The 27,669-nt window shown below is 38.3% G+C and overlaps 1 protein-coding gene across 8 annotated transcripts in view; it reads right to left on the reverse strand.

Moving 5' to 3' along the window:
- The window catches only part of RBM20 (RNA binding motif protein 20), a 107,710-nt gene that overhangs the window by 10,089 nt on the left and 69,952 nt on the right, over positions 1-27,669 (reverse strand). For 4 of the 8 annotated variants that reach the window (XM_053389241.1, XM_053389235.1, XM_053389243.1 and 1 more), the window contains exons 2-10: positions 14,955-16,092; positions 12,603-12,664; positions 11,835-11,926; positions 10,166-10,257; positions 8,891-9,034; positions 7,216-7,347; positions 5,657-5,736; positions 4,024-4,720; positions 2,460-2,555 (exon numbers count right to left, since the gene is read on the reverse strand). In XM_053389241.1, coding sequence (XP_053245216.1) covers positions 2,460-2,555; positions 4,024-4,720; positions 5,657-5,736; positions 7,216-7,347; positions 8,891-9,034; positions 10,166-10,257; positions 11,835-11,926; positions 12,603-12,664; positions 14,955-16,092 — 2,533 coding nt within the window. Of the gene's footprint in view, positions 1-2,459; positions 2,556-4,023; positions 4,721-5,656; positions 5,737-7,215; positions 7,348-8,890; positions 9,035-10,165; positions 10,258-11,834; positions 11,927-12,602; positions 12,665-14,954; positions 16,093-18,604; positions 18,794-27,669 lie in introns of those variants that run through there. The other 4 variants (XM_053389236.1, XM_053389239.1, XM_053389238.1 and 1 more) reach the window with 4 other exon arrangements.

Raw genomic sequence — 27,669 nt, forward strand, 5'->3', positions numbered from 1 at the left:
ACTTTTGACTCAGTCAATTTTATAGCCTACCACTCCTGGTATATCACAACAATGAGGAACCACAGGTGAGGCTGTTCCATTAGGCCAAGTGGGGAACTGCCCCATTATCCACAGTCTGCCCCACCTGTTTGCTTTTTTACAACCAGTCCAGGGGATGCACTGTGTGTTACCTTCTCCTTAGTGTCTCAGTGTTGCCCTTGTAGATGAAGATGGTCTGGAGAGTGGCCACATGAGAAAAGGCCTTTTCTGTGGTGGCTCCCCATTTGTGGAATGCTCTTTCCAGGGAGACTCTCCTGGAATCTTCATTACATATCTTTAGGCACCAGGTGAAAACATTCTTCTTTATCTGGGCCTCTGGCTGATTAATCCATCTATGGCCTTTAAAATATGTTGGGGGGTATTATTTTTGTTTATTTTGTTATTATGTTATATATTTTGTGTTTTTATACTGTAAACCACTCTGATCTTAGGTGGAAGGGTGATATATCAATTTAATAAATAACAACAAAGGGATTAAAAGTAGAATTAGTTGGCTCTGCCCCTCACTGGTTCCAGCTCTGCCCCTCATTGGCTTTGCCTACTCTCAGCCTCCCTGCTTTCCGCCCTACTAGTCCCAACGTGCATCAGCCAGCATTGAAGAATCTGTATGGTTTTCACTAGCCCCCTTTCCCCCCTATCATTTATGATAAAACAGCCTGGCACAAATGCTAGGAATTTTTAGATGGATGATGAATCAAACTTGAAAAAAGATTTTGATAGCAGCTAGAGGAACGTTTTGCCTAACAACTTTTGCTTCTGTTCAAAAGGCTGCATATGGCACACATCAGCTGTTAGAATCCTTATGTGTGCCCAATGCAGTGTGCCTATGGCTCTGCTGTTGTAGTCCCATTTGAACTTTTGACCTTACTATTTTTCATTGTTATGACAATTTTTGTCATATGCCCTGGGAGGAGCAATTGTAAAGGGTTGGGGGAAGGAAACTTCCAAAAATATAAAAGCTAAGCCTATTTGTTTCTCTCCTGTTTGCTCTATTAAACTTATCCTTCTAGTGTCCTAGAAAGGCGCGGAGGTTAGATACTCTTGGGAGATCAGTTTCCTGCTGCTATAGATACTGCTAGCTTTCACATCTGATGATCAGCTCATGACCCTAAAGATATGATGCTGGAAAACATCCAAGGACATTGGCCTATGTTTCTTCAGAGCTGGACTGAGGGACTAGCTTTTCACTTATGTATCCATTCAATAAGTTCTCACTTTAACTTTATTTAATTTGCTCCTGCTCAAAGTGACAAGTTGGCCTAATGCTTGGATTTAATTTTTAAAACTCTATAGCTTTTCAAAGATGCCACATTTTTGAAAGCCAGTGCCAAGTATTCAAAGCAATCTAAGTATGTAGAGAACAACTAAAAAAAGAGTCTGAGGATCTGTCCAAAGAAGCAAAGGTCATGATGACATAATTTGTAAAGCCTTTGGGTGAAATCCAGTAGTGTCCTTCTACAAGCAGAATACACACCATTGGAGCAATGGATCTTCACCCCTGCAGCATCCCACATACTCCCATAAAATGATGCAGAGGTTTGGGGTACTTTCTGAAGCAGATTTGGATGTGGGGAGTTGTGGGAGGAAGAGATGAAAGGGAAGTCCTTCTCACACAACAATGAGTGTCATCCCCACACCTAAATACTTTTGGAAGTGCCCTTCCAGTCCCAATTCAAAGTGCTGCTTATTGCCCTTAAAATCCTAAACAGCTTGGGTTCTCTGTGCCATACAGAGAGCCGCCTTCTGCATTAACTTCTTTTCAGTAAAAGTTCAGAATCTGCTCCCCAGATTGTAATTGCATTTCTGGCTTTTAGGGGGCACGCAAAAACTTAACTATTTACAAAAATTAATTAATCAAATAAATCTGGTGGCAGTTTTTTAAAATTAATATAACCGTACTGGCTATTGCTACTATTAATAGACCACCCTTCCTCATGATGGAACCCAGGGCAGTCATCAGCATAATAAAAAACACAGCAATTGTACACAATCATTTAAAACATTTTAAAACAGCATGATTAAAATTATAACTTTATACAGCAGCAAAGTAATACAAGACCCCATACAAAACATATGTCCCCAAAGTCTGGATGAACAAAAACATTTTCAGCTAAAATCTGAAATTTGACAGTATTAGATATGATCACACTTCCCTAGTGGAGGGAAATGTCCTACTGTTGAGGTGCTGCCACTGTGAAGATTCTGTTTTAAAGCAACACACCACAGGCCATGCTCATGAATGTGTTGCCTTCCTGAAGATTTGCACCTTCATTGTGCTATGTGTTTCTATCTGATTTTAGTGTTGTTTGTATTTTTCATGGTTTTGATTATATACTGAATATCTGGCAGCCAAGTGACTCAAGAAATTTTCAAACAAATTTTACACCAGATATCAAGGCCCATGAACGTATAAATCTCACCTTTTCTTTTCTTGAGTTTTCCATAGAATCTTCTGCTTCTTTCATCTGCTTATTTGCGGGAAAGGGTATCTCCATATTAGAATATATTTTTTTAACCTAAGACAGAGATTGTCTATGGGTGAAGACAGATGTAATATAAAAAGTGAACTTACATTGCATCCCTTATTCCTGATGTGAGCCCTCTTCCTCCCGCCTTCACAATTTGATGGATGGATGTACATACCAGAAAATCAAATGCTGATTTAGTGGAGGCCTCATCCACACTTCCACTTGTCCCGTGCCTAGAAAGCATGGGTCTTGGCAATATTCTGCTTGACTCATGCTTTCTAGGCATGGGTCCGAGCAATTTTCCCCTTGTCCTATTGCTTTCCCAGGGAAAATCTGCTCTTGAGTTTTAAATAAGAACAAACGGGAATGTGCAGAAAACCCAATTGTTGCTTGCTCCAACTGAGTTCTAAAGAGCAGTTTTCCCTGGGGGAAAACAGTGGAACAAGAGGAAGTGTGGATAAGCTCTTAGTATTGCCCTTTCTCCCAGGTTATCAGATGGGTTACCTGGTTTTTGTTTTGTTTTGTTTTAAATTAATTTTTACTGCACTCTGCAATCCTCCCCTCCCCTCCCCACCTCTTTGTGAACTTAAGCTGATCTTAGGTTCCCAGCTACAAAGAGCAAAATAATAATGCTGAATACTGGAGTTATCAGAAGATCCAGACAAGTCCATTCACTGTAAAATTGTACTGTAGGAATGCACATTCTTAACTTGTACAAATTAAGGTAAGGATTTGCTATTTTAAAATGTCACAAAATCAGTGAATTACCTTCCACATTATGACAGTTATGAAATAAAAATGAATGTGATCCAGTTCTCAGGACAATAATTATAATGGGAAATATTGTAAAAGTAATTTGATTATAATTAACAGTAAGTCACTTCTCAGCATAAGTAATGATACACTGGGCAGGGATATACAGCTGTACTGAACATTGCAGTAAATAGCTTTATGCAAATTTTATCAAATGTGACTGCTGTTCCATACTGATAATCTGCACCAGGAATTCTAAATTAAACTGTTGCAATATGCTTCTTGGGTATCTTTTTCTATTCTATTCCATTGGAAACTTTAGCTTGTATGTCCTTGTGATTTTACTTAACAACAACATTTGCTCCTAATTTCAAATCCCTTAATTAACAAATAAACAACACAAATTCTTAAATAGTCAGTTCCGTTGAGGTTGTTCACTGGCAGAATGACAAAGTGGTGACATATAATCAACACAGCAGATACACACACACACACACACAAATATATAATATAATATAATATAATATAATATAATATAATATAATATAATAATATACACTAGGAGGTGATGCCTGCAACATGGGGGGGATTATTTAATCTAATATGTAGAAATAAGCAAGGAGAGACAGTGTTGATGGGAGTCTAATTTACATCTGTGCATGTTCATTCTGTAAATTCACACCAAGTTATTTTATAGAAGAGGTACTTTTAATTACAGTGTGTCTCATAAAATTTTCCAATAGTAACTTAAATCACTTATTACCTCATTTTCAGTTCCTGCCCCTGTATTCACATTAACTCTTTCAGCCTCATCAGGTACTTCTTCCTCTGACTTTTTATCAGAATCCTTGAATTTTTCCTTATCACTTTGCTTTTGCTTGATACTGTCAGGGACCTTGTTGGGTTTCTGTTCTAATTTTTCTTCTCTTGTTGGATCTTCACAGTGAGAATGCTTGTGTTCTTTCAATCTTGCTTCTTCCTTCCTTTTACACTTTGGAGCTGTATCCAGTGTCTGTTTTGAATATTTATCGGATTTTTGCTTTGTTGGTTTCCTATAATAGTCTTCTTCTCTGTTCTTATATCCAGGCAAACCATGAATCCCCTTTGCACTGGGTGACCCCCCTCTTAAATATTTTTCTCTGTAGCTTCTGGTTCCTTCAGAACGTTCTTCCGAGTCTAGTTTATCCAAATGGCGCACATAATGTTTTCTCTCATGCACCCATGTGTCAGTTCTATCTCTTTTCTCTTCCCCATTCTCTCTCCAGGGCATTGAGTCTCTTTCTTCCTCCCTTCGGGAATATGAAGACTGATCCCATTGCTCTCTTCCATTTCCCCAGTCTGTCCAGTTTGTGCTCAGCGGACTATGTGGGGAACTGCAGGAAGTAAAGCTTGGAGTGTGTGATCTTGGGGAAAGAGAACGGCTTATAGGGCTGCGAGACCGAGGCCTTTCAGGTCCATATCTATAACACAAAGAAAAAGAAGGATGCTACTTATTATTCTTATCGTTGTTTTATAATAGTTTTATAATATTTTATACCACTTTTCAATCACAAGACAGAAACACCAAAGCAGTTCATACCATCGTAAAACATTACACTATCCAGTAACAATCTTAAGGACATTAAGATTCGTTCACATAACCAAACAATCTGATGATTTTGAACTGAATGCATATCCAGCCATCTACATATATTAGCTCTAGAGAATGACTAAAATACCTTAACTACTTGTAGTTAAGTACCTTAACTACAAGTAAAAAGATAATTTATGAGTTCATCTACTAGTTTTTTGTCTTAACTATAGACAACAATAAACAGGAAATAATAGAAAGTGGATTAATATTTTATTTAAAACTGGTATTTCACAGTGTCTGTGCATTTGGCATTTTCTTCTTGAAAATTTCAGAAACACGTTGTAGTTTGTGCTCAGCAGATTTTACTGAGAATGTCAGTATTTCAGCATGCATTTTCTTAACACAGTGGTACCTCGGGTTACAAACACTTCAAGTAACAAACTCAGCTAACCCAGAAGTAGTACCTCGGATTGCGAATTTTGCCCCAGGATAAGAATGGAAATCACGCGCCAGTGGCGCAGCGGCAGCAGGAGGCCCCATTAGTGAAAGCACACCTCAGGTTAAGAACGGTTTCAGGTTAAGAATGGACCTCCAGAATGAATTAAGTTTGTAACCCGAGGTACCGCTGTATAGCAAACAATTTTTAAGTCTCTTAACTTTTCAAAAAAACATTTGAAATCAAAAAAGTAAAAGCTGTTGTTCCTAGCTTTAGACTTGCAGAAATGTCTCCTGTCTGCCTATTTTTGTATTATCCAAAAGCATCTCTGTTCTATAAAGCAATCTCAGCGTCTTTCTGCCATCAACTGCTAACATTGTGTAATACCTGTCTGTCTCCCGCAACATGTCCCGCTCCCTCTGAGAATGGATGTCTTGGATTATTGCTGCCACATTCTTACCTGGTTTCTAAGCCAAATATAAACATACAGATTAATAATCGTAAATAAGCTTCACACTTCAAGCTATTTAAAGAGAAGCACTGGTATGAATATTTGCAATTATTTTATTATGCTTACTTTGCAGAATGCTATGACTTAATTTCTTACTGTTGAATAAGAGAAAACTAATCAACTAAAAACAATTATTCAATTACCAAGAAACCATTTGGTTAAAGAAGTTGCTAAGGACAGTACAAGATGGTGGTGAAGGCAGCAGCATAATACCTGACATTGCATCAATCATGTTGCTGCTGCAGACCAGGAGGCAGAGGAGAAGGAGCGAAGAGGGCACAGTCCATTTGCAGTACACCAACCTTGCCCCTCCTGGTAAGCAGGAGTGATACGGTTGCAGGTCAAGTGAGTCTGCTGCCCCACTATAGCATCCATTGCTAGCTAGTGGCTTTACATTTCCACTCAAACTGCTGAGAAATTACAGCTATTAAGAGCCCTAATAGACACATTATTTAGACAATATTTGGTATATATGGTATAGTATCTCATCCTGTGGTTAGTTCTGGACAGGGCTTTTTTCTATAGAAAGAGGTGCCAGAACTTGTTGACCTTTTTTTAGGGGGAGCTAAAACCACCACACTACAGAGGTTCCAGAACACACAAAAGAAGAAGTCCCAGATTTGTCTGTTCACTGGAACAGACACATGGAGCCTACAGAACTGAAGCAGCCATGTAGCTGAAGCTACCATTCCACATTACAAGTACCAAACTGATCATCTTCACTTGGCATTTATTCTTACCCACCCAACATTCCATTCAGCCCACACTCACTCCTTTCACAGCAGGTTCATACTGAGCACATGCGGACGACATACTTATGAGAGCCCACTGACTAACACTGGCTACAAAAATGCCTTTTTAATAAAAACTACAAACATGTCACACAACTCATCAGCAATGGCACAAGCTACACGTTTCCATTGATATGGTATATTGTTTACAGAAAAGCCCCATAGATAAAGTTTTGCTGAAATCTTCTCTACACAGGAGTTTATTACCAAGAGTGGTTAACTATCAATCCCAATTCCCAGGGAACACAGGGTCTGTGAGGGGAATAGGGGTCTTCTAACAACTCTCAGCACTCTTAACAATCTACTGTTCCCAAGGATTCTTTGCAGGAAACCATGACTGTTTAAAATACTATGATAGCTCTTTAAATGTATACACAGTGCAGATGGAGTCTATGGGAGAAATCAGGGGTCTTATTTGTCCAATACTTTAGTCTAATACTCAGTCTAAGCAGAAAAGGCAGGCTTGCCCAATAAATGATACCACATAATATTATATACCACATATATAAACAATGACATGGTGAAGGGGTAAACAGTAGAAAAGAATTTATGAAAGCTTATCTGAAAACAGCATACTAGCAATGAAAGCAGTTGAACAACTAACACCAAAATTCACAGTAAGACAGGATAACTAATTAATTTACCTTCAACTGAAGTTCTCTGTATCTTTTAGACATTCTAATGAGCAATTTGTCATCATTTATCATTGCAGGTTTTTCTTTGTAGTACTGCACCATAGCCTGAGCTGCCTCAGTGTAGGCCATTTCTAGAAAAGCCTGTTATAATACAGAAACTGTATTAGTAAAAAAAGAAAAACATGACAAAAACTGCATCTTCATAGTATATTAAAGTGAAGATCATTAGAATAAATAGTAAGATTATCTTAATATATTGTGATATTTATGTGTTGATAAGTAGACACACTTATTTCTCTACTAATCAAGATATGTGTGGGTGCGCGCGCGCGCGCGCACACACACACACACACGCATAATTTTAATTACACAGAAAGACAGGACACCAGTTGCTTCCACTGATATGTGAAAGAAAGTAGCTTGGTAGATGCATCTTGTAATCAGGGACGTTGAAAGGACAGTCTGCTAAGATTTCCATCTTGTACTAACGGTACAAGAGCCTTGCCCTCCTTTGCATCTAGCCACACAAGGAAAAATATATCCCGAGCCCTGTGGAAGATTTCAAGTAATTTTCATGGGACCGGGCACAAAAAAATTAGTAGAACGGAAACTCATAAATGTGGGTTTTTAAAAAATGATAATTGATTATTACAGTTTAACTATAAGCTATATGCAGAAGGAAAGGAACATTGGCCTCATTTACACATCATGGTAATCCAAAAAGTGGTTTACTGAAGCTGTGCAAACTGGTGCATTCTGGAGAGCAGCCTGTACCCACTTTGCCTTGGTCCTTTGAGCACAGTGCAGCAGCTAAATAAAGGTATGGCTTAGCATGTCATCTGAACTGGGGATTGGGTTTAAAGTTTCTCTTCCTCAACCATGATAGGGGTTGGGAGAGAAATTTGGTTCACTTTGCATTTCAATATTAACCTACCTAAATCACATTCCTTAAAATAACATGCACACTGAAACAGCCTTCCTTCAAATTTCACACTTCTGGATTTTACAATGCGTTTTTCCAACCCAATAATGTGTACAAAATTGTTTCTATTAGGAGAAAGCATGCCTAGTGAAAACAGCATACAAAAATGAGTTATATAAGGAAAAACTGCTTCCAAAAATGTATGTATATCTATATAAAGGCCAAAATTGCATCCAAAATGTGTATTATCGGGAGAAATGTGCATTGCTGTTCTGATGAAAGTTACTGAATAAATTTGTAAACTAGTGTGAAAATGTGGAGATGCAAACTTTAGGTAGGAAAAATGAGAAATTGAGAGACACAAAATCGATAGATTTATCCATCCTTAAGACTGGCTCTTAAGAGTGGACAGGAAAACCTAACCTATACAAGGATGTTCTCCTCCACTGAGAAAAGGTCACTAATGCCACTAATCTCCTATAATGCAGTCCTGTGTTTGCTTGACAAAGTTCCTGTAAAATATGCAGGCATCTGAAAATACAATGATCTAAACTCGGCATCTGAACTAGAGTATACACAATTCACCTTAAAAATAAAACAAGCAATTATTCTGGAAGAACTAAAGAGCTAACTACACACAGTCACTTTTGAAATACCAGTAACTACTGCACTTTAAGAAAATGCAATTTCTGTTAAAAACTCAAACAATACATTTACATATTTATGCTTTCATTATAGCAAACAATAAAAAGAAGGACATACTTGATTGGTAGATTTCATAAGGATATAATTAGTGACTTTTCCAAAGGGAAGTCCAAGATTAATAACATCATTCTCTGTACAGCTTCCTTCAGGAAGATTACAAATGTGTACTACTCGACCTGGTGTACTTTTCCTTTGTGGCAGCTGAAATTATTAAAAATAAATGTATAGACAGATATCTAAAACAGCATCCATCTAGACGCATACTTTAAAAAACCCTTTTTCTTAACTTGCACTGTATAGGAATACAAGCCTTAAAGGCAAATCTATGTGTTGTCTTTCTCCTGTAATCCTATGCATTCATTTCATATCTCAGACATATCAGTTTTCCATACACTGCTCAAAATACATTAAGATCAGATCTAGTAACAATAAACACCTTGATCAACAGTTAGGATTGGGATTTAAGTCTATCCTAGCCATAATTATACTACTGTAAATAGTTAATATGAATTATTTATTATTTATTATTATTGTTGTTGTTGTTGTTGTTGTTTGTTGTTGTTATTTCTTATACACTGACTTTCCTGTCTCAGGGTGGCTAACAATAAAAAACGAAACATTGAAATGAAGTTGAAACCATAAAACAATGGAGCCCCCACCCTGCCTCTGGCTTGCATGAGTGACAAGGTGGGGGCTCCCTTACACGGAGGGGTGGGCAGCTGTGTGCACCTCAGTGGAGAAGTTTAAAGGAGCCTCCACCTAGCCTCTGGCTTGCACAAGCTGGAGGTGGGGCGGGGGCTCCATTATACTTCTACATTAAGGCACACACAGCTGCCTTCCTCTCAGTGGAGAAGTGCCAGGCAGTAGGAGCAAGCTGCCTCATCCCTAGGTCCACAAAGCACTGGGGTGAAACCGCCTTAGCTCCAAGCTGAGGTGGTTTCACCCCTGCGCCTTGCAGGGCTGGGGATGAAGCAGCTCGTCCCTCCCTTCTGACATCACAATGTAGCACCAGATCACGATCTTTGGCTGGTGATACATTGCAATGCTGAAAACCTAACACTGCACAGCTCTACAGGGTGCTTTTAAAGCCTTTTAATTTTATTTTCTACATATCACTTAAACAGAGAGGAAGCATATACATGAATGTGGAAGGAGTATGGGCCCAGCCCTGGGCTACACGCAGGCCAGCAATTAATTCAAAATTAATTAGAAATACTGTTATATCATTTAAGTATATTCAATTATATTGTTTTAATGCTGTTAAAGAAAACCCTGGTGTTCACTAAGAGCTGAATGCTGAACTATACTTAGTATATTGTGTGAGATACTCACATTTACTCCGGATAGTATAGAAGAAAACGTAGAACCTGGCTGGCCAAATGAAGGTGTAGAGTTGTATGATGTCCCCACGTTTAAAGTGTAATCTAAACAAATGGAACGTATTCAGTGACAACCCAGAAATGTGTATGAGGTACAAAAAAATGAAGAAGTGCTACTTTCTTAAATAACTAGTATCTTTCTAACATTGGGAAAGCAAATCCTATCTGTCACAGCCTTCCAGGTTCATGGAGGTATAAGCCCATCCTACATAGCAGTCTTTCTCTAATGATAGGCTACCACTGCCCATGATTCTCTGGAGAAATTCTACAAACAGAGGGTGGGCTGGGGTGATTTCTTGAGCCCAGTGAAGCATCAAGTCAAAATGAAATATCCATCATGGTCCTGTTTCTGCTGGGCAAGATGAACATAAGGAGAACCCTGCTGGAACTGACCAAGCAACTATCTAGTCAAGAATTCTGTTCTCACAATGGACAAAATGCCTATGGGAAGCCCACAAATATGAAATGAGCGCAGCATTCTCTTGTTATTCAGAACTGGTATTCAGAAGGCATAGTACTTCTAATCCAAGATATACTATGTAGCCATTATGACTAATGGCCCCTGATAGCCCCATCCTCTGTGATGAATTTTGTTTAAGCCTCTTTTAAAACCATCTAGCTTGGTTGCCATCACCAGAACATTTAGTATCAAATTCCATTGGCTAAGAATGTGTTTAGCGTGCTCCATAGTTTAACTATGCATTATGTGAATGAGGATGTACGTACTTCCTTTGGTCTGTCCTGAATCTCCCACCATTCTGATTTATTCACTGTAGCACCATTGCCTGACCTTGAGATGTGCTCTTTGTTGTTTTTAGGATCTTTGTTGGAAAAGGCAAACAGCCAAGGGGGCATAGCGGTCTGATTCAGACTTTCCCCATGCCTGTCTTCAGATTTTTATTTATTTTTTAAACAATTTTTCAACTTTTTTTAGAGTGATGAACAAGTATTAAAAATAAATCTAAATAAATTTAAATATATAAAAACTGAAGTAATATAAAATGGCAATAAAAAGCAGATAAATCAACTAATTCAATTGAAGTAAAGCAGTAAAGAATACAAAAATAAACACATCATCAGCCAGCAGTCAGAGGAATAAAACCAGACTTACTATTCATTATAAAGGCTTAGATTCATTTAAAAGATTTAAAAGATTTATTAGAATATGGTAACAGTGACAGAGCTATGGGGCATTCTCCTTTGGCTGTATGCATGATTTGGATGATAGGTGGCCGCCTGGACAGATGATCTAGTTCATTTGCTATCAAAAATGTCTGGATGGGCTCAATCAGAACAGTTATAAATATATCCAAATATACAGTATATTTGTTCTTTCTTTATATATTATTGCATAATGCTACATTATCGCATAAAGCTTTTTTAAAAAAAACTTGGAACACAAATACATTAACGTATAGCTAATATTATGTCATGTGCGAATAAACATACAATTAAACGTAACCCTGCTTGCTGCAACTGTATGCCAACTAAAAAAAGGTTAAGGATGCAATCCTATGCTCACTTACCAGGAGTAAGTCTTGTTCAACTCAAAAGGTCTTACTTCTGAGTAGACATATATAGGAGTGCACTGTTAATTATATATTTTTGATATTGTAATTTACCTTCGGAACCAGAAAGATTAAATGCAGATGTGTTATTTGGAGAAGAGTGCAGCATTCCTTCTGCTGAACTTAGCACACACCGTATGTTGGAACTAAAAAGAAACAAAGGTTGACATTCAGCAACACAGTAGGAAAACTGGAAAAGATCTTGGCCTAAATACTCAGAGTTATCACAGAAACTCCCCTGCTCACTACCAGAAATTATTCTGTTATTGCAGGGACATTACATCACTGACGTATTAGGACTGCTTTGTAGGGCATTTGCACTATTGGTTTCACTGCAGCCTCCTCAAGAATGTCAACCCATAAGGATCAAGCATGCAAATGAAGTGGGAGTGGCAAAATAATGGTTAGGATTGTCAAAAATAGCATAAGCCAGTGTGAAGCTATGGGTTTCAGATGGAAATTGTATCTGGAGAAAGCATGCATTCCTTCTGCTTCCAGTAAGAACAGCAGTATGTGTGCAAATACATCTGTCTTGCAATATAGTTGTTTTGCATGACAAATAATTGGACCTCGGTACTCTAGTCTACATCTTGATGTCATTTGTCATGCATGCATTGTCTGTAGAAGATTCGAAACACATACATTCAATTGCAAAAGGTTCCTGTGTTCATTACTAGAATTTACATCCACACAGTATTTATGGTTAACATGTTTTATGATTAGATCACAACTTTAATTCAAGACGCTTGTACAAGAAACTAAATAAAACAGTAATATAAGTCACAAAGCAGGCACAAAATTGTTTCTTTACTTAACACTCACTTCTCTGAGAAAGCAATGCATTTTTGAATGTGAAGATTTCCTTTAATATGCTGATCCCAGTCCTACGTAAAAATAGTGAGAAAATATAATAAAATTGTGGGAAAATAGAAGAAAACACGTGCAGCAGCATTTGTTATAATAGGCCATATGAATGGCTGTATTAGAAGTTTCCGGGGATTTTTGTTTTTGTAGAAAATTCCATACTATTCCAAAATTTGACATGAAATTACTCCAGATGAAACAAATCTGACCCACTTAAACTCTGCAAACATGCATTATGCAAGTATCCAGGCCCATAAATTCCTAGCCATAGCTGGAGTCCACAAACTGCCAAGCCCTACTGCTGTGCTCCTTCCAGTGACTCTACTGTGGCTGAATTAAGCTGTTCCAACAGCTGCTGGAATTGCTCATCCCATTTACAGCAGTATCACTGGAGGAACACTGAAACAGGACTGGACATTTTCTGAACCCCTACTGCAGAAGGGGGTTTTGTATGTGAAGGAGCCATATCTGCACAAAGGGACTGACTGATCCACCTAAATCCATCCCACTTCAGTCTTGCTGGTGCTCAGTTGTAGGTTCATTCTGTCCCATTTTCTTATTTATTTATTTCATTTGAAATCACAAGGTGGTGGACAATAAAGAATACATTAAAATTACAGTATGAATTAAAACAGCAGTTAATACGTCAGGGTAGACATACAATTAACAAATACAGCAACTAATGGACAGCAAGGTGCAAACATCATTCACTCATTAATTCATTTTATGCTTTTTTTTTAAAGAATACACAAGAAGTCTACATTTAAATGGTGTGTATTTTGTACATGCTTTTAACATAAACTGCACAATTTTCAATGTATTCATTTGTAAAATAAACATTTTGTGTTACATAATATATTGCTTTCATGCATATTTCTGTGCAGTGAAACTGCAACTCAACTGCATCTGAAGAAGTGTATAGTCAGACTGGGAGTTACATTCTTATCCACAAGAAAATTAGGAGCACTAGATCAGGTTGAGGAACTGTAAAAGAGCAAACCAGACAAATTCCTCCTCCATGCCTATCTGCACAGTGCCCTACAGTGCAGCAGAACTGGTACTCAGGCTTCTTGTTTTTAATTGCAAAATACAAGAACCAAAAAAGCCGGGTGACAAGAAATCTCCTGCAATATTTCTGTTTTTTAAAAGGATTATATAAGGGAGGTTGAGTAAAATTAATGTAGCGAAAATTTCTGAAGTGCCGAATATACTTTGCCCACAAATGTTTTTTAAAAATATTTATTTCAATGTATGTGACATTTAAAAACAAACTAAAAAAAAATCTTTGTTCATTTACCAAAATTTCCAATAAGGAGAGTTTTTGACAACAAAGATGAAAAATATATCAACCCTGAGATATGATTCTTTTCTTAACATGTCAAATTATGTATTTATTGATGATAATAATATTAATTTCTTACCTATCCGTCACTTTAAGGTATCACGGAAGGTTACAACAATAAAAACAGTTTATTTCTCACCATATGGGGAACAATCTGACATAAATCACTTACAAATATGAATCAGGCTCCAAATACATATTACCTGAGGATAAGGAACTGGTACCAGAAGCTGGCAGATTACTACAGTACCATGGCAAGATAAGAAGCTAGGTTGGGACAGACATTTCTCTTACCAAGTTTTGTTCTAAAGGATACACTTTTCCTAGCACCAGAAATGTAACTCCATTAGTATTAATATTTTCTTATGGAGGAAGTTCATCATTTCACAAAAACAGCCATCTTGTAAAATAAAATAACATGGCCTTACTTGTGACAACTGGATGAGAGCAGAACCTACCTACTGCAGAATCGTGCTTAATTTATCTACTATTTTAATATCTGCTCTTCGTGAAGCGGTCTGACAAATCATTGAAATACTACAGCTCTTCTCCCCAAAGTGCTTCAGATATAAGGAAAGTTCTACATTTATAATCCATCTGTGTGTATAATAAATTTCCTCAGTGTACAACTAACAGAACGTTTTAAAGCATATTTAGCTTGAAGCAAGCCCTGCTAATTTTAATGGCTAAATCTTTTTAGGATTGTAGCTTTTGGGTGATATTTAACAAAGTTTTACTCAGAGAAACCTACTGAAATGAATGGACACAACATAGTAGTGGTCATTCATTTCAGTGGGTCTGCTCTTGAGTAAACTTGTAAGACCCATGTAACAACCCACAAATACACAGATTAAAAAAATCTAATAAACTCAACAGTTACACAACTTATATCAGGAATGCCTTGGAGTTAATTTAATGAAACACACTTCCAAGTACTAGAAAGATGTCCAGTTCTCCCCAAGACGTACCTTTAGATCAAAGATCTTCTTATCGCATAAGGTGCAGATGTGAGGGAAGCAAACAGGTGCTATACTATGAAAGTCATTTAGCTCATGAGACTGAAGAGGTCTCACTGAGAAATCTGCTTCCTGCTTCTGTCTCATTCGTGAGTTGCTGAAATTCTGCTTACTGCTTTTGGTTCTGCTGAAAGGAAGTGGAGCGCCAGCACTGAACTTTGTGTCAGGCGTTGGTTCTTCAGGGTTGTAGAGATCGTTTCTTATTTCATATGGGGCACTTGTTGATGGCCACATGCTGGCATTGGGCATGGTGTCAGGCTTATTTTGGCTAGGAAAAGTAGAAGGATTTTCCCACTGCTTTGTTTCTGTTTCATGTACTACAGAACCCGCCTCGCCTTTTTGATTTATAATCTGATGAGAATTATGTGGATCAGCAGCAAAAGTCAAAGTCTGTACACCAGCTGTATGCTGGCCTTTAGAACTCACTCCATAAAAGTCTTTCTGAAATCCTGGATGGTTGTCATGCTTACCAAAATGACCATCATAGGTTCCAACTCCAGAAGAAGTTGGGACTGAATGAGACGCAGTGGTCACAAAGCCATGCTGGCTGCACTGTTCTGCATCAGAGGGAAATACTTGTTTACCATAGTCATAAAATCCACCTGTAGCAGAGGAGATGCCAGACTTATTTAGTCCCATAACTACAGCCTGTTGTCCAGCTGTCTGAGATATTACACCTCCAAAAGGATTTATGACAACAGCATTTGGGTTTTGATTTTGAAGGTTATTTACAGGCCCCAGAGTTCCACTCGGTACTGCCAAAGCGGGGTTTTGTGCTGGAAAATGTATTCCACCAGGTGGGAATCTAGAGTTGGTAACTCCAGGCCCTCCAACATGTCCCTGAGGAGCGTTAAACATGGATGGATGTCTTAATTGGTTGAACAGAGGCTGAGACATGGCCACTTTGGAGAGAACTTGATTCAGGACAGTTGCAGCTGCTGTGTTGTTGGTGACTGCTGTCTGAGCCAATTTTAGCCTGTGCAGGGTAAGCTGGGCTTGCAGCTGAGCAAGCTGAAGACCTGCAGGAGAAGGAAGCAGAGGATTCGGGGTGCTGACAGAGAACAGATTCTTGTCCAGAAGCTTGGCAGCACTGCAAAACAACAGGCAATAGTTTTAGTTTAAATTAGTAATTTAACAGTAGACCCTTGTCACCATGACTAAGTGGTAAGATGCTACCCATGATATCTATCCTTGCTAAACCCCTGGAAGGAAGGAAAGTGATTTATGACATACTATTAACCCAGCCCGTCCCCTAATGTGTCTGGAACTATATTCATTTCAGTTATGATGCTAAAGGCAGATCAGTGTATCAAAGATTTAAAAAGAGGCTTATGTTCATTTGGGACCCAAGCCAAAAAACTATGTGAAGGTCAATGGAAGGACTTCATTGAATCCAGTGGGTTTTCTTAAAAGCCCATTACTGAGCAGTTAATAGAAGGGCACTTTCCTTGTAACAAATAAGCCAATGAAAATTAAATTTGCCCAGTATAAGAAGCTGGTCAGTGCAGGTCAGCTTTCACCAACCTGGTGTCCTCCAGATGTTGTTGGACTACAAGCATAGCTGTCAACTTTTCCCTTTTTTAAAGGGAAATTCCCTTATTCCGAATAGGATTCCTCACAATAAAAGGGAAAGGTTGACAGCTATGACTACAAGTCCCATCAGTCCCAGCAATATTAAGCTAAATGGGTCAATGGTATGACTCAGAAGAAGTCAGCTTCCTAGTTTCTTAAGGTACCAGATATTCATTGCTACTGCACAAGCAGAATTGTCACTGTTTCCAATGTATGCTCAGGCAGGAAGGGGGAAATACACATGACAAAAATTACAAAAACCGTGTTAAAACGGCAGAGAGCAAATATAGAGCTTTAGTTTTAGCACTGCTGGGTGTTAGACTAGATGATGTTCGGGGTCCCTCCCAACTCTACAATTCTATTACTGTATTCTATAATCTAGGGCTAGTGTAAAGTGCCATTGATTAAGGCATGGCTGTGGATTGAAGGGGCAAGCGTCCTTCCCTGTGCCAACCATGTGCAACTCACATGACTGTTTCCCTGTTTCAGGCAACCTGCCCAACAGCATGTTCCAGTGGTGTATCTGAGATGTTCTGCCAGTATTATCTGCAATGGCAGTGATGTATCAGGTGTTCTGCCAGTCCAGTGAGGCTTCTGCCAAGTCCTTTAGCCCTTCAACTATAGGCTATTGTGTTTAAGATTATGCCTTAAGGCTTTGAAGGATCAGCATTTGTTTATTAGACTAATTCACACACCACTCTTACTTTTAAAAAGCCCAGAGCAGTTTACAAATCACACCCAAATATACAATAGAGTAAATTACAACCATAAAATCATATTCATCCTTAAAACAGCTAGTAAACACGTCCATTGACTACTAGATTAGAAACATGATAATGATTTTTTCCAAGAATGCAACTACTGACCACTCTTCACTAACCCTCCCCATCCAAGGGCATTTTGGAGATGGGCTTCTGGTTTAGGATTATTGGTCAACTTGGGTTCAAGGGACTGAGAATGAACGCCTTGAAAATATAGGCATGGCAAATTGTTTCATTGTTTGCTATTACTGTAATTACTATAAGCATATAGAATAGGAATGGCTTTCTGGCAAAAGTTATTTACAAACAGATGTTTATTTTAACCAACTTTATTAGTTTAATTATTGTTCTCATGAAATGCATATTTGTAGGGAAAATTTACTCAGAGAATACAAAGAATTCACAATATAACATTTATGTGTGTGTTTCATTTAAACTAGGAAGCTGATCTGACATATTTTGGAGGGGAAATTGATAGCAGTTGAGTGCCAAGTGAGGAACTGACGGAACACAAATGACTATCCTTTGTCATTCCAACCAAGTTACATATCTCCAAATCCAAGATATCTAGCTTATACTATTATTGTAAGTTACACTCTGTGAGCAATACATTCTATTGTTCAAACGATGGCAGTTAGATGCAGAGGAATGAGTACAGCTGCTTTTCATATCTGCAACATTGTTTGTTGGATTTTACACTGTTAACTGCCTCATTGACTTGTGCCATAAATAATCAGCATGCTTCAAATGGTTGTTCTCCGTTTCCACAATTAGTTACACTACTTATAATGCTGAAATGAACAAGAATGATGAGCCAAACAACCAAACGTGGATTTCAAAAGCAAATTTGATTGTAACTTTCCTGTCTTTCTTCATCTGCACTTCTTCTGCTATCATTAATACTGGCAGATGAAAATTTAAACCATTTACTAAACAGGATTGCCAGATCTTCACTCAGATATGGCACTTACCTCTTTCAGAGTTCTATAGTGAGGAGAGGACGTAGCCATTAGGCTTTCATCCTTGCTATCCCACTGTCCCCTTTACCCCTTCACAGATGATGAAAAACTAGAAATCTGTTTCTAGGGAAATAATTAAAAGGTCAACTTCAGGCATGGTAAGGAACCAGTTAAGAAATCAGCTAATTGAAACAACAAATTTCAATAATGGCAGTGCCTGGAAAAAGAAAGCAGCTGCTTAAAAAAGTATTGAACTATTGATGATTGAAAGTTGAACTCCTAAACACAATTTGTACTGAATGGGACTTACTTCTGAGAAAATATGAGCTGTCCTATGGGAAATACAGTGCAATGTCTCATATGGAACTGCAATTTCAATTCTGCTTTCAACTGATTGAAGAATACCAACTGGAAGAATAATGGCTTAACAGTGGTAAAGGGAGCTGGTGTAGTAAGGAGCTTCATTGATGAGCAATGAACCAATTAAATAGCACCACACTGGAAAAGGACGTGATTATGAGGAAAGGAATATTTCACACCCAGCATACAAAATCTGGACTAGAAAGAGGGCATATTTATTGCCAGAAAAATAAAAAAAATAAAAACTCAAGTTGGTACAAATGATTTGTAATGCAGTTATGCAACTTTGTATCAGTTGAACATGCTCTAAATAACTGGCTTCACTTTATTTATTTATTTGTTTGTTTGTTTGTTTGTTTATTTAAAAAAATAGTATTTTCCTTTCACAGACACCCCACCGCTTAGCATTTCAACTGATTTCATGAGAGTTTAACCTTAAGACTTGCTTACGAATGGTAGATACAAATAAGATACTTCACATTCATAAACACCAACTTGTTTCTGCTTGGGCCAAGGCTTTCTCCCATCAACCCACCCAACCTATAAAAACTAATGTCAAGATTTGAGACTGCTCAGCTTTACAAGATTCAAGCCATTATGTACCAAACCTTAGCGTCCCAACATATGTGATATGATCGGAAACTCCCATGCATGTCATTACTCCTACTAGAGAATTAGGCACACTCATGCCGAATTATATACTATGAAAGATAGACTGTGTAGCTGGCATCTGGAATGCTACATTTTATACTTTGCTATGTGGGTATCACAACAATTACAACTATTGTTTTATTCCTTATCCATATTCTGCTAATCATACCAAATGTTTTTTAGGCAACTTGACTCAAATGTGTGTTAATGAACATTAAACAGTAATTTCAATTTTAAAAGTGAGTTTGAATTACCTTTTAATTCCTTACTATTTTAGAAGAGCAAATAATGTTTCTTTAATTTGACCAAACGAAAGTGCATGCATTAGCAGGCACAACTCGGACTAGTTCAACAGCTGCAGTGGCAGTCTAAAACTTTCTACTATCTGTGAGATTCATGGAATGGGCACCTGAGAGATACAGTAAAATCATTCATCTCTTCTGCATGCTGTCATAGTAAGTCTTGAATGCACCAGGGGCTTTCCACACCATAAATAAATAAACCAGTTAATCTGAGAGGGCTGATCCATCCCTAAGGACATTGTTTTAGAATACCAAAATTTCATTACAGGAGCAAAATGAACAACTCAGCGGGTAAGGATAGTGTGAAGATCAGCTTCAGTTGCTAAAGCAAATACGGGTCTGCTTAGTAGCAGAACAGAAGGTGAGGTTGTGTCCCTGTGGCAAAATGTTTGGGTTGTTTTGTGCAGCTGTTTTAGAGTACAAGTGACCTTTGCAGCACCCAGACTTTGGAATTCCCTAACTAGGAAGGGTTTGTTTTTGCTTGTTTCCTATGTAATGGCCTTGTGCCACAGCCTTGAGAGGCTGAATTTTATTTTATTTTGCTTTTTTGCTGTCCCTCCAAGTGTGGAAGCTATTTTATGGGACTAGTCTTTGATCGATATATAAAAGAAGTCCCCAGCACAGACAACACAGATTCTTTTTTTAAAAAATGCATGAGGTGGGGAAATACATTTTAGTCTGTAACAGGTACGAAGTTTAAGGTTAGACTTAGACTACTTAGCAAAAGGCCTAGATCAGACTATTGAGAGAGGGGTAGCAGCAGGACAGGAAGGGGATTTCCTTGGGGTGTTTGTTTCATCTCCTTGTAGCTCACATTAGTTGTGGAAAAATTGAACAATATGTCATACAGAAAACTGCAAGAGGGAAGTGGATAGGAATCTGGAGAGATGAGAAAGGCTGGATTTAAAGTAAGCCTGCTGAAATGAACATTTTGTGATTAGTATTATTTCAGGCTTATAGTTGTCTATTGCCATTTTCATTCTGTCATCATCATGATTAATATTGACGCAACCATTTTTCGAAATACTAAAAATATGAAAAATCAATATGGCTTGGGCCCAAACTACCTGAAAGATTGTATTTCCCTATACAAACCTGCTAAGATCCTTGGGTGAGCAACTTCTCTTGGATGCATCAATCATAGAAGCACAGAGTGACGCAAGAGACAGCCTTTTCTGTGGCTGCTCCCATATTGTGGCATTTCCTCCCAGGAGGTTAGACTAGCTCCCTCTTTCCACTGCAGACGTCTGATCTCATTGGAGACCAAGAGTTGTGACAACAGACTGCTCTGCCTCCTTTCTTTTAGCAAATGTTTTGTGCCACTGGGGAAATGGCAATTCTGTATTGATTTTGTTTTGTTTTGGATGTTGTATGTGATGCCAATAAAAGGTTTTACGAATATGGAATACAAATATGGAGCTCCCTCTTTGTTATCTGTCTGCTGGCAGCTTAAGACCTTTTAATTCCGACAGACCTTTGAAAATTAAGCTGCAGATGATGCTGCTCACTAGGCTGCTGTTAGGGGAAACTGTTTTTAATTGCTGGTTCTAAATGTGTTTGGATATGTTTTAATTATTGCTTTTAGCTAGTTTTTATTATTTTGTATTTTATAATGTTGTTTTATTATTTTATATTTTAAAATGTTGTAAGCCACTTTGAATTCCAATTTAAGAGAAAGGTGGGATATAAATTTATTAAATAAACAACTAATTGCATTTTGGAAAATTGTGGATGTATTTCTTTTGATACATACCACACAACCAGTGCAGCTGAGTCACTCTACCACTTCTGTCGCCATTAACATTCAAGAACCTATAGTTGTTTATGGTAAGTTATCTAGATCTCTGGATTAGTAAAGTAATCCCTTCTGTGAAAGTGATGAAAAGCTAAGCAGAAAATATGCCCCTTCAAACATTCAAATAATCTGATGATTGCTTATTCAAAGCCAAAATAAATAGCAAATTAAGTAGTTGTGCATGTGCTTTAAAAAACTATATTTCTATTTTTAGAAACAAAACATCTTTGAATAACATTTGTAGAGTGATTGACTTCAACTGGTGGGCTGACCATTAGGTAACAGAATATTAAATTAGTCTGCAACCTAGTTGTCTTGCAAACCACACTGTAACTAAGATAGTAGGCATTGCATTTAATTAATTATCCCTTTAAACCAGAGCTTTCCAAACGGTGTGTCACAACACGCTAGTGTGTTGGCTGCAGTGTGTAGGTATGTTGCGCGTCCTGGGGCTGGAAAGGGGTTAGTTTAACCTCCAGTTTGCTAGTAAAACTGAATTACTGTGTTGCGAAATGTTGCAAAACTGAATTACTGTGTCATGAAATGATGCATGTCTAAAAAGTGTGTCACCAACATGAAAAGCTCTGCTTTAAACAAATATGAAGAAAGGATCAGAGGAATCAGGTCTTTGGCTGATTTATATTCTACAGCCTTTTAAATGTGTTTGTGGGAAGGGGAGAGGTTGTAGTTTTAACTATTTACTTGTGTTTTTACCTTGTCTTTTATGATATGAACCTCCCAGAGATTTTGTGATGAAGGGCAGTATATAAAATGAATGAATGGGAATCAAGCCTTACATCCAATAATTCACTATCAGCAGGTGTGTTTGGAATTTTCACAGGGAGTCTAATCAGATTCCCAAACCAGTAACAGCCTATAACGCCAAACTTTTACATATTTCTGCAAGGAAGGGTCTGAAAGGTAAACTCAAAACTAGTTCCACAATAAGGATTAGGAGGTGATGGCAGTTAACACTGTACGAAGTACTTGTACATAAATCCGCTGGCTAACGCAGATGGTAATGTTTAACTATCATGGACATAGCACTAATTTTAACAACATGCTATCTATTCAACACACCACTTCAAAAATTGGCAGCATCTCATTTTTTCCTCTCTCTGAGCAAAGTCTACTTCCTAGCCAGTGAATGATGCTGATATGGTGCCAACTGTGGAAATACTACACTTAATCCAGACCATCCTATTCTTATGATTATTAGGGTGCTGTTGTTTTAAGTTAACACAGATCTTAGTATTTTGGATATGTGGGATGTCTCATTCCTTCAAAATGGCAGATGATAAGTCACTGGCTTCCCTACCCATTCTCCCTACTACATGACTATGGATATTGCTATAAGGAATTTTACCCACAGTTGGCTCTGCATTGCGGGCTGTGGGCTTTTTTCCTCCTCTATGCATGACTATGATTTGTTCTTTAACAATAATAGAGTAAATCGCTCTATGATTTTGGTCCCATTATACAGTTTTAACTTTATTCCTTACAAGGAAGGTATTGGGACAAATATATATAAGTGTTAAGTGGGGGTGGAAACCCTGGTCCCCAATGGAGATCCTCTTCAGCGATCCTGCCATTTTGCTTCTTAGTCCAGGTCCAGCTCAGGGTCTGGCATGCCAGCTATATCTCCAGGTTCACAGGTTGCTTATAGAGGAGTGGACTCAATATGCCAGGCGTTCTTATCAGCATTGTGCTAGTAAGGGGGGGGGGTTGCATTTGCCAGCAGGTAGGCTGCCTGATGGCGGAATCCTTGCACTGCCAAACTCAATGAGCTGCAATAACCTTAACTGTTTATCCTATGTGTAGTCTTTGCTCCTGGAAAATGAACTCTATGATGCTGGCACAATAAAATACCAACAGCAGTACTATTAACAAAGTTTTTAAAAGCTGACTGGATTTCAATTGTTGTTAAAAGTTCTGGTAAACAGAACAGTCTGAGCCTGGTTTCTCGGGGAAAACAAAACAAATGAGCAAAGTAAATTTGCCTAGAGAGGGAATTTCACATAAAACGTACTTTCACTGGTGGCTACACACATGACCTCTGAAGCCAGAGGCATTCAGAGAAGGCTCTCAAATGAAAAAAACCCAATTGTTGGGCAGGTTTATATGGAAGAAAGCACTTCTTTAGAAACCCTGGCCCCACAACATTAAGGGCTTTCTGGTAAAAATCAACACCTTCTATTGTGCCTGGATACAAACTGGAATCCAGTGACATTCATTAACTACTGGGGAAATATGTTATTCATGACAGTTCCTGATTAACAACTACAAATTAACAATTTCTAATTCTTTTTACAGACAGCTCCATATTTAGCACACTGTAGTGATAAAGTATGGCTATCCATTAGCAATACTGTAGCTCAGTAGTATGCAACCTAAGGCCCATGGGCCACAAGCGGCCCACGGGGGTTGTTTAACTGGCCCACGAGCTACCCCTGAACCGAGCAACCCGCTCAGTGAGTCCCCACACGCTATGCTAAACTGGCACAGCACAGATGGGTACTCGCTTCCGCAGTGCCAGAAATAGCGTCTGCACATGCTCAGACGCTGAAAATCACGTCTGTGCAGATGCTGGAAATCATGTCTGTGCAGACACAGATTCTGGAAATCGTGGCTAGAAGTATCTCTGCTGGAGTGAACTGGCCCAGGCGAGATAAACCTTGCCAACCCCTGTTGTAGCTGCTGCAATAGTGTTTGGTGTTTTATGAAATTGCTCATTTGCCACTGCCCAAAACAGCCACCTCTGCACCTAGACTTATTGAAGCAGATGAAATACCTAGGCCCCTAATCTTTCTTTTTCCACTCTCTAAACTGTTAAGCATACTTTTTGTACAGTTTAACTACAGGGAAAAATCAGGCTCTAGTTAAAATATTATATAGAAAATTTAGCCCCTTATTATGTCCAAACCAAAACTACATGCTTCCAAGAAACTGAGAAACATGCAGATTCTGAAGCAATTACAGATAATGGAAAATATGTTTAAGCTGTCATTCTATGGGCCCTCTAGTTCATCTTCACATTCATCCGCTCCTCTCGACCCCCGGCCAGTGGCCCAAACACTTAGCTTTCTTTTGTTTCTTAAAGTCAATGGGACATCTATAAGAAAAGTTAGAAAGCAAAATGTGGAGGCAACAGTATACAGTGGTACCTCAGGTTACATACGCTTCAGGTTACATACGCTTCAGGTTACAGACTCTGCTAACCCAGAAATAGTGCTTCAGGTTAAGAACTTTGCTTCAGGATGAGAACAGAAATCGGGCTCCGGTGGCGCGGCACCAGCAGGAGGCCCCATTAGCTAAAGTGGTGCTTCAAGTTAAGAACAGTTTCAGGTTAAGTACGGACCTCCGGAACGAATTAAGTACTTAACCTGAGATACCACTGTAAAGCTTATTAGGTAAATACAGAGGCCCAACTGTTGTTAGGGACACTTAGTCACCTAAGTTTTACTTAAAGCAGACATATTGAAATTAACATAACTGAATTAGGTTCATTGACTTCAGTAGGTCTACTCTGAGTAAAACTTATATGAATTCCACCTTAATTTCAGCTGTGAAAGAATGTGAGACATTTCCTGCTAAAGAGATTCACTCCCTTCCAACAGGAGCAGCTTGCAGCAACACATACACAAGTCCAGGAACATACTGAATGAAACTGTGTGCCTTTAACAGCTGTGCAGCTGGCACAAATTAAAGAAGCAAGGCTTTTCTGGTCTGGAAATACAATTATAGGGAAAGCTTCACCAGTTGACATTCTGTCTGTCAGGCATCTTATTATTTGTGACCCATGATTTTTCATCACAACAGCTTGCAACATTCTGAATGCTAGGGGGGGAAATGCTGAGGAAGAACTTTTTATGAACTAAAAAGTTCATTTGGATAAACTTGAGCTGAACCAGTTCCTTTTATAAAAGGAAAAAACTGGAACTAGTTCCTTGTGGACAAGATGAACTTGAAATAGAACAAACTACTTTTTAGAAACGAACTTTCAAAGCATGGCTCAGATGTGTATTTACCTTTACAATTTACTATGGGTTCAGTTTTATAGATGGAGAAGCTTGAAAGCTGGGGGCCAAACTACATGGTGCATTAGTTATTAACTGAGAATGGGATACCTACAAGAAGCCTTGGGAGCTATATAAAATGAGGCTGTGAGTGCATGTGATTCCCAAGCCACATGTTTCCTACCTGTTTGTTAGTGGGTGTTTAAATATCATGCTTTTGACTCTTTCCTAACAAAAACCAGCCAAGTGATGTTCAGGGCTGCAGAGAAGGGGGGTTAAATCTTTCCTGCCAAAAATACTCCCTAAGTCTGCTATTTGCACATATTTGCTCTTCAGGGGCAAATAGCAGATTTAGCAGGAAAACAGCGTATTCTGTTCAGTGGCTGCTTTTTGCCACAGAAGAGGCTAGTCCAGTCACAAACAAGATGTTTAAATATGCTACTAACATATATAATACACTACAATGTTAAATTAAAAATTGGCTACTGCTTGGCAGACTGCTGTCTTGCTTGGTCTGTGGCTTCATATAGCTGGTGAGCAGCTAGTGGCAGCCATGAACTGAGACTCAGGATGTAGCTGATGCCTAGCAGAGACTTTTCCTGCCCAATGACTTTGTAGGGGCAGTAAACAAGAAGACCAGTGCTAGCTGAGACTAAGAGAGCTGGTGGGGTGGGGGAGCAGTCTTCCTACCTTTAAGCTGCAAATCATCTGTCTGCCTCACAGTTCCAGTAATTCTAAGGAGTAGTGCAGTGAACTGAACTCAGAGGATACATGCTTGTCATCCCTAGTCAACTCTTTTCTCCTAGGCTGATGGGAAGCAAGCATCAGGCTGTTTCTTTTCAGCATAACTTTCAGCTCTTGGGACCTGTGGTTTAGTCAGCAATGTCAGATAATTCTGTTGGATATGGAAATGTGAGCAAAAATTGCCCACAATTTGCATGTTCATCTAAAGCCATGAATGGAAATCGCACAAGTGAATATGAGCGATATTTACTATTACTGTTTCTGTAGTCCGCAAATGATAGATAAATACAGTGGTGCCTCGCAAGACGAAATTAATTCGTTCCGCGAGTCTTTTCGTCTTGCGATGTTTTTCGTCTTGCGAAGCACGGTCAGTCGCAAATGCACCTCTTCAAGTGGTTTTTTTAAAAAAGGAAACAAACTCGCAAGACGTTTTTGTCTTGCGAAGCAAGCCCATAGGGAAAATCGTCTTGCGAAGCAACTCAAAAAACGAAAAACTCTTTCGTCTTGCGAGTTTTTCGTCTTCCGAGGCATTCGTCTTGCGAGGTACCACTGTAAATACATTATTATCTGCATTGTTTTTGACATTTCCCTTCCCTAGAAATTAATTATAGAATAAATTGCATTAGTTTTGGCCATCACAAATAGTGAGATGAATAATGAGGGTTTTAATCGAAGCCAAATTGTAGCGGAAGGGAAACAGTATTGACTTTGACAAACACAGGATGGGATGGAAATCCCTGCCTCCTTACATCCCTAGGTTTGGGGTGGGGGTTAAAAACTAGCTTTCCTGCATATGCCAAGGGTCTCTCTCTCTAAGGGAAACCCCTTCAGATCAGTAAATGCAAACCTTACTAGTGACTGAAACTGTGTTAGCAACTGTGTTTTTTGATTAAGCACGTTTTTTTTTAAATGTTCAAATCTGCCTGCTGCGAGTATAGAAACAAAACAAATACACGATTGTACAGCTAAATAAAAAATAGCACCTGTTCCAGTGCTGTCCCGGTACAAATTACATAAATATAATTCACTGCAACTAACCATAAAATAAAATAAACCACATAAACATGTGCTAGCAATACTAAAAAATGAACCCATCAATTTCTTATGAAATAGGTATCATAAATTTTAAAACATTTATTATACTGATATGTTCTCCCATTCCAGCTTTCATTGTTAACTACATGTAGATGAGATTCGTTTTGTGTTGTTTATGTTATTTTTGTGCTATTATTATTATTATTATTATTATTATTATTATTATTATTATTATTTCCTTGAGATATAAATGTGGAAGGTTAATAACTACTACTACTAATAAAAATGTTTGCAGTTGCTGCTAGCAAAAATGATAACTGAGTATAATATGTTGAAAAGTAGACCTGAATTTTGCTCAAAATATCAAATTCCATAGAGTTGCATGGGAAAGCAGCAGAAAGAGAAAGTAGCAAAAGGTTATTACCCAAACTCTATCGCTCCAAAGAATTTTAGGTGAATATTGGTATTCCTT

The sequence above is a fragment of the Podarcis raffonei genome, chromosome 5 (assembly GCF_027172205.1).
Source record: "Podarcis raffonei isolate rPodRaf1 chromosome 5, rPodRaf1.pri, whole genome shotgun sequence".
In the NCBI taxonomy this organism is placed as follows: domain Eukaryota; kingdom Metazoa; phylum Chordata; class Lepidosauria; order Squamata; family Lacertidae; genus Podarcis; species Podarcis raffonei.